This window comes from Rhinoraja longicauda, chromosome 28, assembly GCF_053455715.1.
Source record: "Rhinoraja longicauda isolate Sanriku21f chromosome 28, sRhiLon1.1, whole genome shotgun sequence".
NCBI lineage: Eukaryota > Metazoa > Chordata > Chondrichthyes > Rajiformes > Arhynchobatidae > Rhinoraja > Rhinoraja longicauda.
In genome coordinates, this window is record NC_135980.1 from 10,696,642 (window position 1) to 10,717,488 (window position 20,847).

Consider the following 20,847-nt stretch of genomic DNA (forward strand, 5'->3'; position numbering starts at 1 on the left):
CTTCCAAAGTGAATAACCTCACACTTATCTACATTAAACTGCATCTGCCATGTATCCGCCCACTCACACAACCTGTCCAAGTCACCCTGCAGCCTTATTGCATCTTCCTCACAATTCACACTACCCCCCAGCTTAGTATCATCTGCAAATTTGCTAATGGTACTTTTAATCCCTTCATCTAAGTCATTAATGTATATCGTAAATAGCTGGGGTCCCAGCACCGAACCTTGCGGTACCCCACTGGTCACTGCCTGCCATTCCGAAAGGGACCCATTTATCCCCACTCTTTGCTTTCTGTCTGTCAACCAATTTTCTATCCATGTCAGTACCCTACCCCCAATACCATGTGCTCTAATTTTGCCCACTAATCTCCTATCTGGGACCTTGTCGAAGGCTTTCTGAAAGTCGAGGTACACCACATCCACCGACTCTCCCCTGTCAATTTTCCTAGTTACATCCTCAAAAAATTCCAGTAGATTTGTCAAGCATGATTTCCCCTTCGTAAATCCATGCTGACTCGGAATGATCCTGTTACTGCTATCCAAATGCTCAGCAATTTCGTCTTTTATAATTGACTCCTGCATCTTCCCCACCACTGATGTCAGACTAACTGGTCTATAATTACCAGTTTTCTCTCTCCCTCCTTTCTTAAAAAGTGGGATAACATTTGCTATCCTCCAATCCACAGGAACTGATCCTGAATCTATAGAACATTGAAAAATGATCTCCAATGCTTCCACTATTTCTAGAGCCACCTCCTTAAGTACCCTGGGATGCAGACCATCAGGCCCTGGGGATTTATCAGCCTTCAGTCCCATCAGTCTACCCAAAACCATTTCATGCCTAATGTGGATTTCCTTCAGTTCCTCCATCACCCTAGGTTCTCCGGCCCCTAGAACATTTGGGAGATTGTGTGTATCTTCCTCAGTGAAGACAGATCCAAAGTAACGGTTTAACTCGTCTGCCATTTCTTTGTTCCCCATAATAAATTCCCCTGCTTCTGTCTTCAAGGAACCCACATACAGATTTCATACAGATTGTGGACAAAAGCCAGAGATGAAAGGATAGGAATGAGACGAAAGGATTGAAGAGTTGCAAATTATGAACTCGAGCAAGGAATGTTGGTGGAGGGGTAAAATAGGTCTGAGTTCAGGGGAGGAGGGAGGTTGGGGGAAGAGGGGGAGGGGGAGGATGTAGCTACCTAAAGTTGGAGAATTTAATACTGTTGGGTTGTCAGCTTGTGGCAGGACAGTTTCTTGCCTGAATGTTGTCTAGATCTTGCAGGACAGTTTCATTTGCTGAGGATTATGCAAACATCAGTGAATGTGGATGGAAGGCCAAAGATGAAGCAGCTGTAGGTGGTTGGGCCCAGCACAATGCACCGAGGTCCTGCTGCATTGATGAGGCATTTGAGCAACACTGGAGTGTTTGTCCTTTTAATGCTCATTGACTTTAGTTGATGTCACACCTCAGTCAAAGAGTGTCATGATGTCAAAGCTGATGTCAATTCTCACCTCACTTCTGGAATTCACCTCGTCAGACCAAGGCTATGATGAGCATTGGTTCTGGTAAAACTCACCGAGGTATCAGTGAGCAAGCTCTTGGTGTGTAAATGCTGCTTGCCAATGATGGCTTCCATTGCTTGGTATGTAGCGTTTTTTAATTTTTCCTACTTGTGAACAGAACATAACCAGGAAACTTTCATATAAGTTGTCATGTACGTCCCAATGTTGTAATTGTACTGGATAGTTTATTGGGAGGTGTTGCTAATTCTGGAGTGCAGGGCTTCAGTACTGCAGCTGGGATGTAATCTAGTCGTATTACCCATTTTCAATGTAAATAGTATTTCTCCTGCTATGCCTTCCGCACTCACTAAGCCTGGCTTGATCCTCTGCCTTGACTGTAACAGTAGACTGAGGGATCAGCAGGTTATGTGGTTACAGATGGTGTATGTTTGTGGTTCCACAATTCCTGATGAATGCTCAGTTTTGATGTGCCAAATGATTTGAGTCCATCCCAACTGCATGTTTGTAGCACCACACTAACCATGGAGAACGTCTTTTGAGAAGGCAGGAGTTTCTCTCCACAAGGACCACGTGCTGATGGTTTCTATCACTACTATCATGGATAAATGTATCCATCACAGGTAGATCAGCAATAATAATAATAATAATATTCATTTATTGTCATTGCAACGAGTACAACGTAATTTAAAAATAGCCAATCCTGACGGTGCGTAAAAACATATATGCAATAAATGCAAAAACAAATAAATACAATTATATTAAGTACAAAAGTTTTAACAGTGTTGCCTATTGCAGAAAGTAGTGTTCAGTTCTCGTATGGCCCTGGGGTAAAAACTGTTCTTAAGTCTGTTTGTTCGGGATTTGATCGACCTGAAACGTCGACCAGAGGGCAGATGAACAAACAGACGGTGGCCGGGGTGGGATGGATCTTTTATTATTTTGCCTGCAGCGTAGGCTGAACAGGTGCTCCAGGGAGGGCAGTTAGCAGCCGATGATCTTCTGGGCCGTCGTGATGACCCTCTGAAGGGCCTTCCTGTCCTTTTCTGAGCAGCTGGCATACCATGTGGTTATACAGTATGCCAGCACACTCTCGATGGAGCAGCGATAGAAGGACATCATGAGCTTCTCCTGCAGGTTGGTCTTCCTGAGGATCCTCAGGAAGTGGAGTCTCTGCTGTGCCTTCTTCACTGTGGTGATGGTGTTGGTAGACCAGGTAAGATCCTCTGCGATGTGCGTACCCAGGAACCTGAAAGCGGGTACCCTTTCCACACAGACCCCGTTGATGTAGAGTGGGTCGTGTTCTGCACTGGTTTTCCTGAAGTCTATTATAAGTTCCTTTGTTTTGGAGGAGTTCAGGACCAGATTGTTCACTGAACACCATGCTGCCAGCCTTTGGATTTCATCCCTGTAGGCTGTCTCATCTCCTCCTGAGATGAGTCCAACCACAGTCGTGTCATCCGCGAACTTGATGATGGTGTTGGTGGGATGGGTGGGGGCGCAGTCGTGAGTGTAGAGGGAGTAAAGGATGGGGTTCAACACACAGCCCTGTGGTGAGCCGGTGCTCAGTGTAATGGTGGAGGAGAGGTGAGGGCCTATTTTGACGGTCTGGGGGCGGTTGGTCAGGAAGTCCTTGATCCATTGGCAGATGGTTTGGGAAAATCCAAGGTCAGAAAGTTTGGTGACCAGTCTGCTCGGGATGACCGTGTTAAAGGCAGAGCTGAAGTCGAGGAAGAGCATCCTCACATAGCTCCCCTGGTGTTCAAGGTGGGTCAGTGCAGTGTGAAGAGCAGTGTCGATGGCATCCCCTGTAGACCTATTTGCTCTGTAGGCAAACTGGTATGGGTCGAAGGTGGGTGGGAGGCTGGCTTTGATGTGCTGCAGGACCAGTCTCTCGAAGCACTTTGTGATGACCGGTGTGAGTGCTACCGGACGGTAGTCGTTAAGGCCGCTGATGACAGACTTTTTCGGCAGTGGGATGATTGTGGCGGACTTCAGGCAGGGAGGGATGGTGGATTTTAAAAGGGACAAGTTGAAGATTTTTGTGAAGACCTCATAATTGGTCTGCACATTCCCTCAGCACTCTGCCCGTCACACAATCGGGGCCTGCAGCTTTCCTGGGATTCACTGCTCTGAGCACGCGCTTAACATCAGCTTAAGCTCAGGGGTGACCGCGCTTTTGCGGTTGCAGCTCCTAGACACTGGAACAGCATCCCTCTCCCCATCAGAACTGCCCCCTCCATCGATTCCTTTAAGTCCAGGCTCAAAACCTATTTCTACTCCCTAGCGTTTGAGGCTCATTGAGGAGGCGCTGTGAACTGTTTGCATGCTACTGTATGTTTCATTTTTTTTTCCATTGGAACCTAATCAGATGTACAGCACTTTGGTCAACGTGGGTTGTTTTTAAATGTGCTATACAAATAAAATTGACTTGACTTGACTTGACATCATACTCCTGCACAGTGAAGGTGTTGCTGTCAGGTGCTGGAGAGGGTGTTATGTCTGCCACTGCAGCTTTGACCTCGAAACGAGCAAAGAAACAGTTAAGTTCCTCTGCCAGCGAGGCGTCGCCGTCGGCAGTCGTGCGGTTGCTGGTCTTGTAGTTGGTGATGTGCTGGATGCCTTGCCATACCCGCCGTGGGTCATTGTTGGTAAAGTGGTCCTCAATCTTCCTCTTGTAGGACGCTTTGGCATCCTTGAGCAAGATTTATTCGTAGTATTGGTCTGTTCATTCACCACCTGCCCCAGACCAAGTCTGACAGATCTGTCCTTCAAGACCCAAACAGTTCAGTCCACGACAGGGCTACCACCTCAATGTATGAGAATTTGGTTGCAAGCTCAGCAATCCAGTCTTACTCCTGTTTGAAAAATAATGATACAACTGAGTACATTGATCGGCCACTAGAGGGCATTTAAGAGTCAACCGCACTGTGAGTCTGGAGTTACAAGCAGGACAGAGTAGGATGGCAGTTTCTCCCCTGAAGCACCTGGTGAATTGATGAATCAGATGGCGTTTTTTTTGCCATTGGTCATTGTTACCAAGATTAGTTCCTCTTTCCTGCCCTCACAACTCCCAACATTTTAATTTTCAATTCCATGGGTGACAAGGCAGGATTTGAACTTGACTCTGGATTTCTCCTATAGTAATGTGATTGCATAGGTTACATTATTTTCCCTCCCCAGATCACCAACCCAAGCTCCATCAGACACCAGGTTCTAAAAGGGACCACAAGCAAGAATTACATTTGTTATAGTGAAAGAGTGGGGAAAGCTCTCCGAGTCATGTTGAAAGGATTCCATCCCCACCCACAGTGGCACAAGGGATCTTGTCTTTGCCTCTAAGCTGGCTTTGACTAAACTAGCAGCTGGCTGCACCTTGAGAGAACAGTTCATAACATTCATCCTAGGAACAAATTGCTTCTCACATCCTTAAAAGCTGGCCAGGGGTAGGTTGTAGTTTAAATATTTATATCTTGACCTTAATCCAGATTTATGAAGTTCTAAAATTATCCTTTTGAGGTGCAGTGGCATGTTACAGACATATGTGATGCCAAGATGCTAATGTGAACATTCATATCCAAATTGTTGATACAATGCCCATCATTTATTTATTTGCCTCTGTACTCCACAATTTGGGATTTGTAATAGAAAATCACATGTGGCTAAAGTGCACATTGTATTAAAAAGGCCTTATTAAAATCTGACATTTTGGTTTCACCATGTAGAAATTACAGCAGTGTTTATACATAGTCTCCCCCATTTCAGGGCACCATAATGTTTGGGACACAGCAATGTCATGTAAATGAAAGTAGTCATGTTGTGTTGCCTACCATTTGCATGCAATGACTGCTTGAAGTCTGCAATTCATGGACATCACCAGTTGCTGGGTGTCTTCTCTGGTGATGCTCTGCCAGGCCTGTATTTCAGCCATCTTTAGAAGCTTGTTTTGGGGGCTAGTACCCTTCAGTTATCTCTTCTGCTTTTAAAAGACATGCTCAATTGGGTTCAGATCGGGTGATTGACTTGGCTACTCAAGTATTGACTATTTTTTAGCTTTGAAAAACTCATTTGTTTGGGATCATTGTCTTGCTGTAGAATGAAGCGCCAGCCAATAAGTTGGGGCATTTGTTTGAACTTGAGCAGATAGGATGTGTTTCTACACTTCAGAATTCATTATGCTACCACCATCAGCAGTTGTATCATCAATGAAGATAAGTGAGCCAGTACCTTCAGCAGCCATACATGCCTAGGTCATAACACCACCGTGTTTCACAGATGAGGTGGTATGCTTTGGATCTTGGGCAGTTCCTTCCCTCCTCTCATCCTTCTAAATTCCAGTGTATACAAGCCTAGTCGCTCCAGTCTTTCAACATGATAGTCTCGCCATTCCGGGAATTAACCTAGTAAACCTACGCTGCCCGCACTCGATAGCAAGAATATGTGCTAGTGGTTTGCATCTTGGAGTGTAGCCTCTGTATTTGTTCATGAAGTCTTCTGCAGGCAGTGGTCCTTGACAAATCCACACCTTACTCCTGAAGAGTGTTTCTGATCTGTCGGACAGGTGTTTGGGGATTTTTTATTATTATGGAGAGAATTCCTCTGTCATCAGCTGTGGAGGTCTTCCTTGGCCTGCCAGTCCCTTTGCGATTAGTAAGCTCACCAGTGCTCTCTTTCTTCTTAATGATGTTCCAAACAGTTGATTTTGGTAAGCCTAAGGTTTGGCTGATGTCTCTAAGTTTTATTCTTGTTTCTCAGTCTCATAATGGCTTCTTTGACTTTCATTGGCACAACTTTGGTCCTCGTGTTGATAAACAGCAATAAAAGTTTCCAACGGTGATGGAAAGACTAGGTGCTGAGAGCTCTCTTATACCTGCATTAAGGAAGCAAACGCACCCGAGCAATTACAAATGCCTGTGAAGCCATGTGTCCCAAACATTATGGTGCCCTGAAATGGGGGGACTATGTATAAACACAGCAGTAATTTCTACACGGCGAAACCAAAATGTATAAAAATGGCCTTTAAAAAAATCTGACAATGCACTTTAACCACATATGATTTTTTTCTATTACAAATCTCAAATTGTGGAGTGCAGAGGCAAATAAATAAATGATAGGTCTTTGTCCCAAACATTATGGAGGGCACTGTATATGTGACAAATAGCAATAGGTTTAACACCCATCCCTGATGCACACCTCTTGTCACAACCTTCCATCACTACCCTCTGCTTCTTACCATGAGGCCAATTGCACAAGAAGGCTGACAAAATTCACATAGGGTTGTGGGAAGAGATTTGGGATGTGTCACAGCATTGAGTAAAGCAATAAGTTTGGATTTCAATGAAAGGGAAAGCAAAAAAAAAAGAAATACTATTCTGAAATGTGGTCAAGACAATGAACTTCAAAGATTGCTTGAGTGTTATGATTTATTGCCATTATTAAGGAATTCAACAGTGCAAGGTAGTTCTGTACAATTGTCATTGTTAATGGAATATACAGCACAGATTTGCCAAGAAACACAATGTGTTCAGAATTCCCCCCGGGATGCAGGCATCATCAGGTCCACTGTCCCTGCAGCAGGTTTACCAGCGGGCCATCATTGGCCAGGATTAAAAATTCACCACATCGAGTTCAAATTCCATCAACCATTTCTACTGTTTTTATAAATATTGCGCGAGATCCTTTTCAATCACCTGTTTGAAACAAAATTGGAGGATGTTACATTCGCTCAGGACTAGTTCGATCATTCTCAGTACTAGGTTACAACATCTTCTGCACTCAACATCCAAGGGAAATTTTTACTATAAGATTACTTTCCAAAGATCACCGAAACCATTTCACCAATTGGTTCGGGTGGATAATCTACTTCCCTTGGCCCTGAAGGCTAACGCCATTTTATAAATGCATCAACCTCGTTTGCTGGGCTCTCCAAAGGTGGCAGCGTCATTGGGGCTGTCTCCTTTACCATTTGTTCACGATTTGTGGGATCACCAAGTAGTCCACAGCCTGCACATCGCCATGTGTCACAGCTACAAATATGCCACATCATTGCAGCTGCTCCCCTTGCATTTCAATGGGCTAGTTCCCATTCTCAACTGTAGTGACATTAACCCAGACAATTACAAGTTAAGTACCTTGCCACTTCTCGCGGCACTTCCTGGAGTTACCATTTTAAGGTGCAAGATCTAAACTTGCCCTAATGAAAGGGCCACACAATGGAGAATGTCCTCGGATGAAGACAAGATTGAGTCCTCACAAGGAGCGACCGTCTGAATCAGGCAGATCCTTCTGCTACAGCTGTTTGTCAGCTACGTTTCTAAGTTAGCTGGCACTATTCATCGCTCCTACAGAACTAGTCTTCATGAGCATTTAACCATCCACTTTGGGCAATACTTTAGTGATCAGGAACACTGGTCTGGGTGATCAGAAAGGGGCAACTATTTGAAGTAGCACAGTAGAAAAGGTCAGGTGTATTTCAAGTCGTACATTGAGCAGGCTTTAATTGTAGTTGTTACTTTAAAGCATTCCATCTGTTTGGACAGAGCAGTCAGTGGGTGTTGTGTACACAAAGAAGGTGATGTACTATACATTTTCCATGAAGAACTTAGTTTAAATGTACTTACCACAGGATCATCCATAGGAGAATACCGCTTGACAACATGCCCTTCTTTGTTAATAAGAAACTAGAAATAAAGAGAAGTCACTAAGTCACCCAAGACCATCACTACAATACTGTGTGCAAAATGTTCAATATTATCCAGATTTGTTTATTGCAAGTTCTGCACTCACACACCACATACCTTGGTGAAGTTCCATTTGATAGCACTGTGAAGATAAAAATGGGAGATTTTGATTTTCTTGAAAGCATTTCTCATCATTTTAAGTAATCCCATTGATTTTATTTGTCAAATGATCCCAATATTTTAAATATCAGCAGTAGCTTCCTTAACTGGAGTGTAGCTTTCACCTATGCATTACATCATAAGCCGCCACCACCATGGTATTTTGAATCAGAAGGCTTACAGGGAAAGAGCAATGCACCAGACTACAGGCAAAGGTTTTCTAATCCCACTCTCCCCAGTAAAAAGGTATCAGCTACTAAAATTATTATCCTGGCCCTCACATTGATGAAGCCACATTTAGAATATTGTGTTCAGTTTTGGTCACTTATCAGAAAGAGGATGTTAAACTGCAAAGGGTGCAGAGACGATTTACGAGGATGTTTCCAGGACATGCGAGCCTGAGCTATAAGGAGAGGTCGTGCATGCTAGGACTTTATTCCTTCGAGTGCTGGGCTGATCTTAGAGGTGTACAAGATCATGAGACGGATAGATGGGGTAAATGCATAGTGTCTTTCACCCAGAGTAGGGGAATCACGAACCAGAGGACATAGTTTATAGGGAGGGGTGAAAGATTTAATAGGAACCTGAGGGGCAACTTTTTTTCTTTACATGCAAAAGGTGTAGGCATATGGAATGAGCTGCCAGGGGAGGTAGTTGAGGCAGGTGCTATCACAACATTAAAAAAACATTTAGACAAGTACGTGGATAGGATAGGTTTAGAGGGATATGGGCCAAATGCAGGCAGGTGGGGCTAGTGTAGATGGGGCTAGTGTAGATGGGGCTAGTGTAGATGGGGCATATTAGTCGACATAGGCAAATTGGGCTGAAGGGCCTATTTCTACACCGTGTGACTATGACTCCTTCAAACGGAATCTTGTCACTTTAAGATGGATACATACTTCCCCAGAAGCCCTTTTCCTTTTGGCTGATCCTTCATCCACTTCCAGAGAGGGGAAGCACGGTCTCCATTCACATCAACCTTGCTGAACATGTTGAACTTTACATGATAACTATTTGCAAATTCTTTGATTTGTTCCTCATTTCCAGGCTCCTGTAAACAGGATTCACATTAGTTCCAACAACATTTGACATTTTCATTAAATGTAGTTTTCTAAACAAACTGCAAAATTGAGATGAAGTCTTTTGATTTTAATGTTTACATCAGGATTTGCTGAATTTCAGGGCATCTCATCTATGTACAGTCTTTTGTGATAGAATTGGTCTGAATTACTTGGTCTATATGGTCAAAACTAATACTCAAATGTGACAAGTCGTAAAACCCAATTTTAAAAGCCAGTTTCTAATTAAAATCTGGTGCTGATAATTATTTAAATCCAATCACGAACAGAAATTATGTTGTGAAAGATGGAAATCCAGAGTTTTGAATGTAGACATTGTTTTAAGCCCAGCTTGTAGTTATGAAAGATCAGCATCCTTCATCCACCAGGAGAATGCATTTAAGTACAAGGATGTAACAAATGCACAAGCACTTTTACGAGGATGTTGCCAGGGTTCAAGGGCCTGAGCAATAGAGAGCGGTTGAGCAGATTAGGACTCTATTTCTTGGAGCACAGGGGGATGAGGAGTAATCATATAGAAGTGTACAAAATCATGAGAGAAATAGATTGGGCAAGAGACTTGTGTGTTTACCTAAAGTAGCGAAATCGAGAACCAGAGAACATCGATTTCAGGTGAGGGGGAAAGATTTAATGGGAACCCGAGGGGTGACACTTTTTTTCAACATAAAGGGTGGTGGGAGCATGAAATGAGCTGCCAGAGGATGTAGTTGAGGCAGATACTATCGCAACATTTAAGAAATATTTAGACAGATACATGGATAGGATGGGTTTGGAGCAATAAGGGTGAAAATTCAGGTAGGTAGGACTAGTGTGGATGGGACATGTTGATCGTTGTGAGCAAGTTGGGCCGAGGGGCCTGTTTCGACGCCGTATGACTCTTATGACAAGAAACAAGCAAGTTTGCTGCATTTCCCCAGAGCTTACCTGCTTGCCAAACTGATTGCAAGGAAAAGCCAAAATCCGTAAATCTTTCTCAGAGTACCGAGTATACATCTCAGTAAACTGAGTATAGTTTACGGAGGTCTTTCCTCATTTGGAGGCTACATTTGTGATGATGCAGACAAATCCCCTAAAACAGAAAAAGAGACAGATTTTAAAAGACCACTTTTTTGGGGCAGCGAGAAGAGTCAATAGAAATAAACTGTGAACTACATTTCAGGGCAGTTATCATATAAACCATTGCATGTTCCAACTCGCAAACACAAAGACCAGACAAAACACTACAATTTTGCAATCTCAAAAAATCCAAGGTCACAGCTAAAGTGCCCAACAAAAATCTGGCATGTTAAAACTTGCTCAAAGATTTTGAGATCCAACCAGTTTGAAAGCTAAATAAACTTGTAACAACACTATGTAGAAAGAGTATACAACCTCTCATAACTTCCTTGTATTAAAAGCAAGCATGCAGTATAGTTTTAAAGAAGCCTCGACTATTTATCGTGACAACTTCAAAGATTTTTGGAAATGAACCCAGGGGTCTGAATATACCTACAATCACTAAAGATCCTACCATTTAGACTTACGTACTCGTACTTCCAGTGTATACTACATTACATTTATGGAGAGAAGGAATGGGTGAGATTTTGGGTCGAGACCCTTCTTCAGACATTCCTTCTCTCCAGAGATGCTGCCTGTCCCGCTGAGTTACTCCAGCTCTTTGTGTCTATCTTCAGTTTAAACCAACATCTGCAGTTCCTTCCTACGCATTACATTTATTCTCTGAATTACCGCTCCTTCCTTTTGGACCCATATAGACAATTGATGCCTTTCTGATCCACGCCGCATCTTCTCAAATGCTCCCTTTGGGATTTGTGTACATGAAAGATTTCAAAGCAGCAGAAATATTCAGCCTTCAAGAACTTAAAAACAATGAATGGTTACAGACCAGCTAGCTTGTTAATGATAAGATTTGGGCCAAAGGTTCTACAGGGTCGTTAATTCTAAACTGATTACAGTTTATCATGAAAACGCCACTCACTGTTAACATTCCTACATGAGAATGGTGCAGTGTAGGGAGCAAGAGGGATCCGCCTGCCTCATTTCATTGCAAGACATCCGGCAAGAGAAGACTATGGTTGAGATCCCATCCAAAAACCCACAGTAGCTTTAAAAGGTTGCCTTTTCCTGTTATGTGCAAGCCCAAAGTAGGCTGAGTTTGTGGCAAATTGCATTAGTTCGGGGACCTGCAAATCATTTATCACACCAGCCATTTTAGATGGGGCAATTACAGTTCAAGTTTTCTTGCACTCTCACATGTTCTACAGTGTCTGACAACATTGGAGACTACTGTTTGGGCCAAAGGAGTCAATGCCAGCTCCCAGTCAATCCCATTCTTCCTTTAATTTCCCTTATTCCATGAAATTTACTCCCCCATGCACGCTCATTTGATTCCTTTGATTCCTTTTGCTGTTAATCTCCTGTGATGGGGCAATTTGCCCCATCATTACATCTTTGGAATATGGGAGGAAATAAACTTTACAAAGACAGCAGCGAGGTCAGGATTGAACACAGGTTCTTGGAGTGGAGGCAGCAACACAACTGCCTGGGTACAGATATTCAAACAGAAGCGTGAAGCAAATTTTACCGGATGTTCATTACAGCCTATTAATTAGGATTGAGATAGTAGACTTTAGGAGAGCTCCCCCTCCACTCCCCATCAACAACACCACAGTCACATCTGTGGAGTCATTTAAGTTCCTTGGAACCATCATCTCCAGGGACCTTAAATGGGGGGCCACCATCGACTCCAGTCAAAAAGGCCCAACAGAGGATGTACTTCCTGCAGCAGATGAGGAAACACAAACTGCCACAGGCAATGATGGTCCAGTTCTACACTGCCATCGTAGAGTCTGTCCTCACCTTCTCCATCATAGTCTGGTTTGGCTCAGCCACCAAGCACAATATCCGGCGGCTGCAACGAATCCCCCCCCCCCCCCCCCCCCCCCAATTGACAAACTGTACACTGCAAGGACCAGGAAGTAAGCGGGTAAGATCATCTCTGACCCCTCTCACCCTGGCCACAAACTCTTTGAAGCACTTCCCTCTAGAAAGCCACTCTGGACTGTCAAAGCCACCACAGCCAAACATACAAATAGCTTTTTTCCCACGAGCAGTAGCTCTACTCAATAATCAAAAGTCTGTAGCCTCCTTTTGCTCTGTTTTATTTCATTCACATGTTTAAACTATAATGTTTTATTGTTAATGTTTTATGCTTTATTCTTAATTGTTTACAGTATGTTCGTGTTGTTACTTGCGAGCGGCACATTCCTTGTATGCGTACATACTTGGCCAATAAACGTATTCAATTCAATTCAGATACTGAACAACAAACTCACATGTATTTTTCCAAAGGGATGTCATTGCCATCTATGTCTTTGGCATTAAACTCATAAATGCTTTTGGCCTTATGCCAATCTTCTGGCTTTGCACTCTGCAAGAGATTTAGAATTTTAAAACATATCAAAACGTACATGTCAAAACATATAATCCGTTTCAATTCAGAGATAGACAGCATGGAACAGGCCCTTCAGCCTAACTCATCCATGCCAACCAAGATCCTTGTCAATGCAAATCTTATTTCCCTGCATTCCTCCAAACCTTTATATCAATGTATCTGTCCCAATATATTTTCAATATAGTAATTACACCCTACTGCTTCCTCTGGTAGCTTGTTCTGTACACCCACCACTTCTATTTGAAACCTCTCAAGTCACACCTCCTTCACTCCAGAGAGAACATTTTCAGCAGATCGAATCACTCCTTGTAGCTCTAGTCCACCCGGGCAGACAACATTCCTGCAAATCTTTCCTGCAACATCTCTACCTTAATTGCATCCTTTGTTAGCCACATTTTAAAACCATTTAATACTATTTTTGAATACGAATATGGATCCAGTCAGCACCAACACAGGAGTTAAAACTCAAAACCTTTTATCTTTCCCAGTTTGGAGATTACTAGCTGATGGCAAGGCAGCGAAGGCGGTTGTTTCTGCAACGCCGCATGTTGAATTATCAGCAACTCCTTAACAATATACAGTACTCTGGCAGCTGCCTTTTTACCCCTCACTGTTCAAAGTCTAAATACCCTCCAAGTAAACCACCAATATGCTCAAACCTCATTCCATTCAGTACATTGCACTGGTTTAGTCTTTGGACAAACAGCACGGAAACAGGCCCGTCCGCCCCACCCCGTACACTAGCACTACCCTACACAGTAGAGAGTTTACAATTTTACCAAAGCCAATAAACCTACAATCCTGTAGATCTTTGGAGTGTGGAGGGAAACCAGAGCACCCAGAGAAAATCCTTGCAGTCACAGGGTGTTCTCCTTCATAATATGGAGAGCAAAAGCAGATTAGGTGACCTCGTTGTGGTGGCACTGTTCAGTCCACGAGCATGACCCAAGCTTATAGTCTCTCATCACAAACTCTCTAGTCCCCATCCATAACCTTACCTCTCACCTCCCCCCATCCTTCACCCCCATCCAACACTTCCACGGCCTTGGGTCCTCCACATTGCACCTTATCCTTTGACCAATCACACTGCAACATTCGATACTCAATGCAGTCAGTCTTCACATAACCACTCACATTTCAAAACTATTTCCTTGCACTATCACCCCTTTGCTCGTTTAACCCTTTTGCACGCACTTTTTTTCTTGCTCTAAACTTACTTCTTCCAGTTCTAATGAAAAGTCACTGATCTGAACTGTCCCCCTCGCTGTTTTCCTTCATTCATCCTTGCTCAACCATCTGAAAGTATTTTAATACAAATGTGCAAAGGTCAGTCTTTCACAAGCCACTGACTCAGCTCATTATAAAATCAAGGATCAAAGGTCAGTAGGTGACCAGGACAGTAACTATTCTTGGGCAACTGATGTTTTCAGTTCAAATCCCAAATACCATTTAATCTCAATGTTAGACTAAATTTACGTTTAGATTACAGACAGAAATTCACTCCATGACCAGTACTACTCCAGCATTTTGTGTCTACCTTTGGTTTAAACCAGCGGCTGCAGTTCCTTCCTACATGTATTTCATTATTCTGTTCCCAGTGCATGACAATTAAACACACTTGACAAGAATTCACGTTATTGTCATTTAAATCAAATCAAACTAAACAAACAAGGACTTGTTTGGGCAAACTAGAAATATTTGCTGACTTCAAAAAAGATCACAAGATCACTGCCGTTTAATCCCATTTTACAGGATTGGCACGAAACAAAATGTTGCTGACACTGCCTTCTCCCTGCTCATATAAAGGAACAAAATTTGCTATCCTCCAGTCTTCCAACACATCTGAAGGTCCTGACCCAAAACATCATCTGCCAATATTCAAGCACCTCAGATGAGGCTAACAAAGATGCGAAAATTCATCAGGGCGCCAGATATCTCCTCCCTTGCTTTCCAGTGCAATGTGAGATAATCTCATTCAGACCTGGGGATTTACACTTCCCGTGACAGCTAACACCCGATCTGCTCCAGATTACCCACATCTGAATGCACTGTGCCACACCCTTCTTACTGAATACAGTTGAGAAGTATTCACTTCGGACCTCACCACATAACCTGGCTCCACACATAGATAGGTCCTAAGAGACCTACTCGATCCCTGGCTTGCATTTTGCTCCTAATGTATTTATGGTGTGCTTTAGGATTTTCCTTGCCAAGGATATTTCATGGCCCCTTCTTAGGAAAGAACTCAATAGACAAGGAGGAGGCCATTCGGCCCTTTGAGCCAGCACCGCCATTCAATGTGATCATGGCTGATCATTCTCAATCAGCTGATCAATCCCCGTTCCTGCCTTCTCCCCATACCCCCTGACTCCGCTATCCTTAAGAGCTCTATCTAGCTCTCTCTTGAATGCATTCAGAGAATTTGCCTCCACTGCCTTCTGAGGCAGAGAATTCCACAAATTCACAACTCTCTGACTGAAAAAGTTCTTCCTCATCTCAGTTCTAAATGGCCTACCCCTTATTCTTAAACTGTGGCCCCTTGTTCTGGACTCCCCCAACATTGGGAACGTGTTTCCAGCCTCTAACGTGTCCAACCCCTTAATAATCTTATACGTTTTGATAAGATCTCCTCTCATCCTTCTAAATTCCAGTGTATACAAGCCTAGTCGCTCCAGTCTTTCAACATATGACATTTCGACATATGACAGTCCCGCCATTACAGGAATTAACCTAGTAAACCTACGCTGCATGTCCTCAATAGCAAGAATATCCTTCCTCAAATTTGGAGACCAAAACTGCACACAGTACACCAGGTGCGGTCTCACTAGGGCCCTGTACAACTGCAGAAGGACCTCTTTGCTCCTATACCCAACTCCTCTTGTTATGAAGGCCAACATTCCATTGGCTTCCTTCACTGCCTGCTGTACCTGCATGCTTCCTTTCAGTGACTAATGCACTAGGACACCCAGATCTCGTTGTACGTCCCCTGTTCCTAACTTGACACCATTCAGATAATACTCTGCCTTCCTATTCTTACCACCAAAGTGGAAAACCTCACACTTATCCACATTAAACTGCATCTGCCATGCATCCGCCCACTCGCACAACCTGTCCAAGTCACCCTGCAACCTCATAGCATCTTCCTCACAGTTCACACTACCACCTAGCTTTGTATCATCTGCAAATTTGCTAATGGTACTTTTAATCCCTTCATCCAAGTCATTAATGTATATTATAAATAGCTGCGGTCCCAGCACCGAGCCTTGCGGTACCCCACTAGTTACTGCCTGCCATTCTGAAAGGAACCCATTTATCCCCACTCTTTGCTTTCTGTCTGTCAACCAATTTTCTATCCATGTCAGTACCCTACCTCCAATACCATGTGCTCTAATTTTGCCCACCAATTTTCCCCAACTCAATTTATTTTGAATACAAGGAGGCATGAAATATATAAAAGGGCAGAAAGTGCTGGAGGAACTCAGCATCCCTGCAGAACATGGATAGGTGACGATTCCCATATTCAAGAAGGGTCTCCACCTCGCCATGTTCTTCAAGGATGCTGCCTGCCCCGCTAAGTTCCTGCAGCACTCTGTCCTTTGGTGTATTAGTAACCAGCAGCATCTGCAGTTCTTTGTTTCTACATTTTTGACTGGCCCACGAAATATTCCTTTGCAACCAAGGTGCAAAATATAATAATTAACCCGAGGGGTTGTGAGGTGATAAACTGTCAGTGTGCAGTTATTAATCGCAGTGCAATTAATCGCAGTGTTCACTTCTGAAACCCAGGGACAAAGAATAGACCGTGAACGGTTTCCACACCCAGTTGCTTCAGCAGGCGGCTGAGGGGGCAAAATTGAGACCGGCTGAGGCTTTTGCGGGGATCAGGGTCCTGGTCTTGTCCACAGCACAGGGCCCAGCGACGACCACAACAGCAACCGCAGGGCCGCGGCTGGGCCGAGGGGAGCGGAGTCCAGGCGACACCCTCCCCCCGACCTCTCCCACATTTACCAGCTCCGGGCGAGCGACTGGGAACGACCCGCTTGTCCTCCAGGCAACAACACCTCTCCCTCCCCGATACAGGGCCTGGGATCAGGGGCGCACAGTGAGGGAGGGTCGGGGGCGCGCACTCACCATTGCTGCCGATCGCACCGCCGATGGAGCCAGGAATAAGACTCGCTTGAGGAAGCCTCGGCCGCTACTGAGCATCGCCGGACAAATGAGCCACCCCTGGGTGGGGTTACAGCGCTGGGCCTCCTCCTCCTCCACACCCACCCCTGGGTGGGGTTACAGCGCTGGGCCTCCTCCTCCTCCACACCCACCCCTGGGTGGGGTTACAGCGCTGGGCCTCCTCCTCCTCCTCACCCACACCCACCCCTGGGTGGGGTTACAGCGCTGGGCCTCCTCCTCCTCCACACCCACCCCTGGGTGGGGTTACAGCGCTGGGCCTCCTCCTCCTCCACACCCACCCCTGGGTGGGGTTACAGCGCTGGGCCTCCTCCTCCTCCACACCCACACCCACCCCTGGGTGGGGTTACAGCGCTGGGCCTCCTCCTCCTCCTCCTCCACACCCACCCCTGGGTGGGGTTACAGCGCTGGGCCTCCTCCTCCTCCTCCTCCACACCCACCCCTGGGTGGGGTTACAGCGCTGGGCCTCCTCCTCCTCCTCCTCCTCCTCCTCCACACCCACCCCTGGGTGGGGTTACAGCGCTGGGCCTCCTCCTCCTCCTCCTCCACACCCACCCCTGGGTGGGGTTACAGCGCTGGGCCTCCTCCTCCTCCACACCCACCCCTGGGTGGGGTTAGACAACTGTCACCGATTCTTCAGCAGTTTCTGGACAACTTTACTCTTTAAAAAAAAAAAACGAATTAGCCAATTATCCTGCAGGAAAACAACTGCAGACGCTGGTTCAAATTGAAGGTGGACACGCAATGCTGGAGTAGCTCACTCAGACAGAGGGTCGGGCAGCATCTCACTCACGAGAGAAGGAACGGGCGACGTTTCGGGTCCAGGCCCTCCTTCAGACTGTCCTTGTGTGGAAGTGAGGGGAGAAGCCGGAACATCCGGAGGAAAGCCACGCGGTCACGGGGGGAGCACATGCAACCCCCGGGCCGTGCAGACAGACAGGCAGGCAGGCAGACAACAGCCGGGTGCATCCAACCCGGGCCTCCGCCGCTGTCTGTGCCGCTGTGTGTGCCGCCCCACTTCAATGGCTGCAGATCACCCTGGGAAAAATGTGTCAAAGGAACTACTGAGGGAAGGGCAGTGCAGGCTTGAGATTCAGCACATGTGACTTTCAGAAGTCACACCTGACTCCATGAATACCGGGCGGCACGGTGGCGCAGCGGTGGAGTGGTTGCCTTGCAACACTGGAGACCCGGGCCCCGGGCCCCGGGTTCGATCCCGACCACGTTCTACCCTTGTACGTTCTCCCCGTGAACTGCGTGGGTTTTCTCCGAGATCTTTGGTTTCCCCCCCACACTCCGAAGACGCATATATATTATCTATATACTAAAACTCTCGTTTGTGACTGAACTTCAGCCAAAACGGTACACGATAGCGTGACAATTTTAGGCCCACCATTGTCACTTTAGTGATAATGCAAGTACTTTTATTGAAATCGGTGTTATATATTTAAAGTTATTCACATTTTTAAGTTTGGAAGAGGGGAGGAGGGTTGAGGAGAGAGAGGGTTGAGGAGAGAGAGGGTTGAGGAGAGAGAGGGTTGAGGAGAGAGGGGGTTGAGGAGAGAGGGGGTTGAGGAGAGAGGGGGTTGAGGAGAGGGGGGTGGAGGAGAGGGGGGAGGACAGGGTGCTGCACCAATGCAGGAGAGGTTTGGGCCCAACGGGTCCACTTTGTCTAGTATAGGTTAATTGGCTTGGTGTATGTGTAAATTGTCCCTAGTATGTGTCGGATAGTGCGGGGATCGGCGCGGACTCGGTTGGCCGAAGGGCTTGTTTCCTCGCTGTATCTCTAAACTAAACAACATGTAAGATAATATTGGAGGACGTAGCAGAATGTAGCAAAGCACCTTCAACATTAATAATATGGTTATTTTAAAACATTCTCCTGTTTAACCCAAGAAAATATATTGCCATGTGAAGATTTATGTCATTCAAGATTCAAGATAGCTTTATTTGTCATCCAATATTGGACGAAATTCAGTCACCCACAGTCCAACAATAAAAGCATTAAATAGGCATTAAAATTACACAACCCCAAAAAACCCAAAAACACAGTCCAACAATAAAAGCATTAAATAGGCATTAAAATTACACAACCCCAAAAACACACAAAAAAAGAAACATCCATCAAAGAAACATCCATCACAGTGAGTCTCCTCCAGTCCTCTCCTCACTGTGATGGAAGGCCACAATGTCTTTCCCTTCTCCTGCCGTCTTCTCCCGCGGTCAGGCTGTTGTGGTTGCAGGCCACAGAATGGTTTTAATATCTTAGCCATCTCTGAGGAAAGTCAAAGTATAGAGTTGAATTTATGCACACCCTCTTACTAGAGAGTCAAGAGTGTTTTATTGTCATATGTACCAAAATGGAACAATGAAATTATTACTAGCAGCAGCACCACAGGTTTGTAAGCACAGTTCTCAATAGATAATATATTAACAAACAGAAATAAAAGTTCAATAAATAAATAAATATATAGTACAAAAACAAAACAAAGCCCAAAGTTCCTAATGCAACCCCAGCAGTTTGAAGTTTAGTTGGAGTCATAGTGTTCAATAGCCTGATGGTTGTTGGGAAGAAGCCGTTCCAGAACCTGGATGTTAGTTTTCAGACTCCTATACCTTCTTCCCGATGGCAGGAGTGAAATGAGAGTGTGGCCAGGGTTGTGTGAGTCTGACCAGATGTTAGTTGGAATATTAAAATGTTCAGTCATTCTATATTTGTAATAAGTTAATGAAATCTTTAGCAAAGGGTTACAAAGATCAAACATTGAATTTTTCTATGATTAGGCACACATCAATATCTGTAATAAGGATGTTGTACAGACATCAATACCCAGTTCTGAGAAATTAGTTTAAATTTAATCGGCTGAGTTGATTCCACCAGTTCCTTGATCACTGACAGATTACTATAAATATACTTTTAATTAATGTACGAATATGCAAAGAAGGTATAATCATGTGGCCACAAAATGAAAACATATGTAAAGGAGATCAGAAAAAAGCTAACCATTTAAAATGTTACGTTATCTTAAGTAAAAACTGAGGGAGTCTGCTTCCCTTTAGGAAGCAATGGATAAGAAAGTATGTTTTTGTTTTATGCAGCAGTCCACATGATTACAGAGGCACTAAGAACAAAATTACTAACAAAAGCCTGGAAAACACTATCAGATTTCTGTCATCAAGCTGAGGGGAAGCCTTATTTCTTTGTTATTTTTAGATGAAACTTTAATATAAACGTTTACCGGAAAGTTAGCTTTTTATAGTTAAAGGACTGAGCACAGTTTTCAGGCTTTCAAGAGATATTTACTATGCTTACACCTCACTTTTTATTAGTTTCACAAAAAATAGAGGCACGCCCTGGCCAATCTTCAAATATCACTGACATATGTATCTGCTGAGTCTTAGTCATAGAGCCATACAGCGTGGAAACAGGCCCTTCGGCCCAACTTGCCTACAACAAGCAACATGTTCCATCTCCACTAGACCCACCTGCCTGCATTTGGCCCATATTCCTCTAAACCTGTTCTATCCATGTACTTAAATGTTTCTCAAATGTTGTGACAGTACCTGCTTTAACTAACTAATGTATAGCTCATTCCATACACCCACCACCCTTTGTGTGAAAAAGTTACCCATCAGGTTCCTATTAAATGTTCCCCTTCACTTAAAACCTATGTCCTCTGGTTCTCGATTTCCCTACTCTGGGCAAGAGTCTCTGTGCGTCTACCCAATCTAATCCTTTGATGTTTAGTGCAAGATAAAGTTCAGTA

The 20,847-nt window shown here is 44.5% G+C and overlaps 1 protein-coding gene across 1 annotated transcript; it reads right to left on the bottom strand.

The window, feature by feature from the left end:
* Positions 1-6,932: 6,932 nt before the first annotated feature.
* On the bottom strand, positions 6,933-17,181 carry LOC144607136 (phospholipid hydroperoxide glutathione peroxidase GPX4-like). The gene is made up of 7 exons (XM_078423758.1): positions 17,027-17,181; positions 12,777-12,871; positions 10,366-10,510; positions 9,262-9,413; positions 8,321-8,345; positions 8,144-8,203; positions 6,933-7,213 (listed from the first exon to the last, which is right to left on the bottom strand). Exons 1-7 carry the CDS (start codon positions 17,099-17,101, stop codon positions 7,181-7,183), a joined length of 585 nt encoding a protein of 194 aa, XP_078279884.1. The 5' UTR covers positions 17,102-17,181; the 3' UTR covers positions 6,933-7,180.
* Between the last annotated feature and the right edge of the window lie 3,666 nt (positions 17,182-20,847).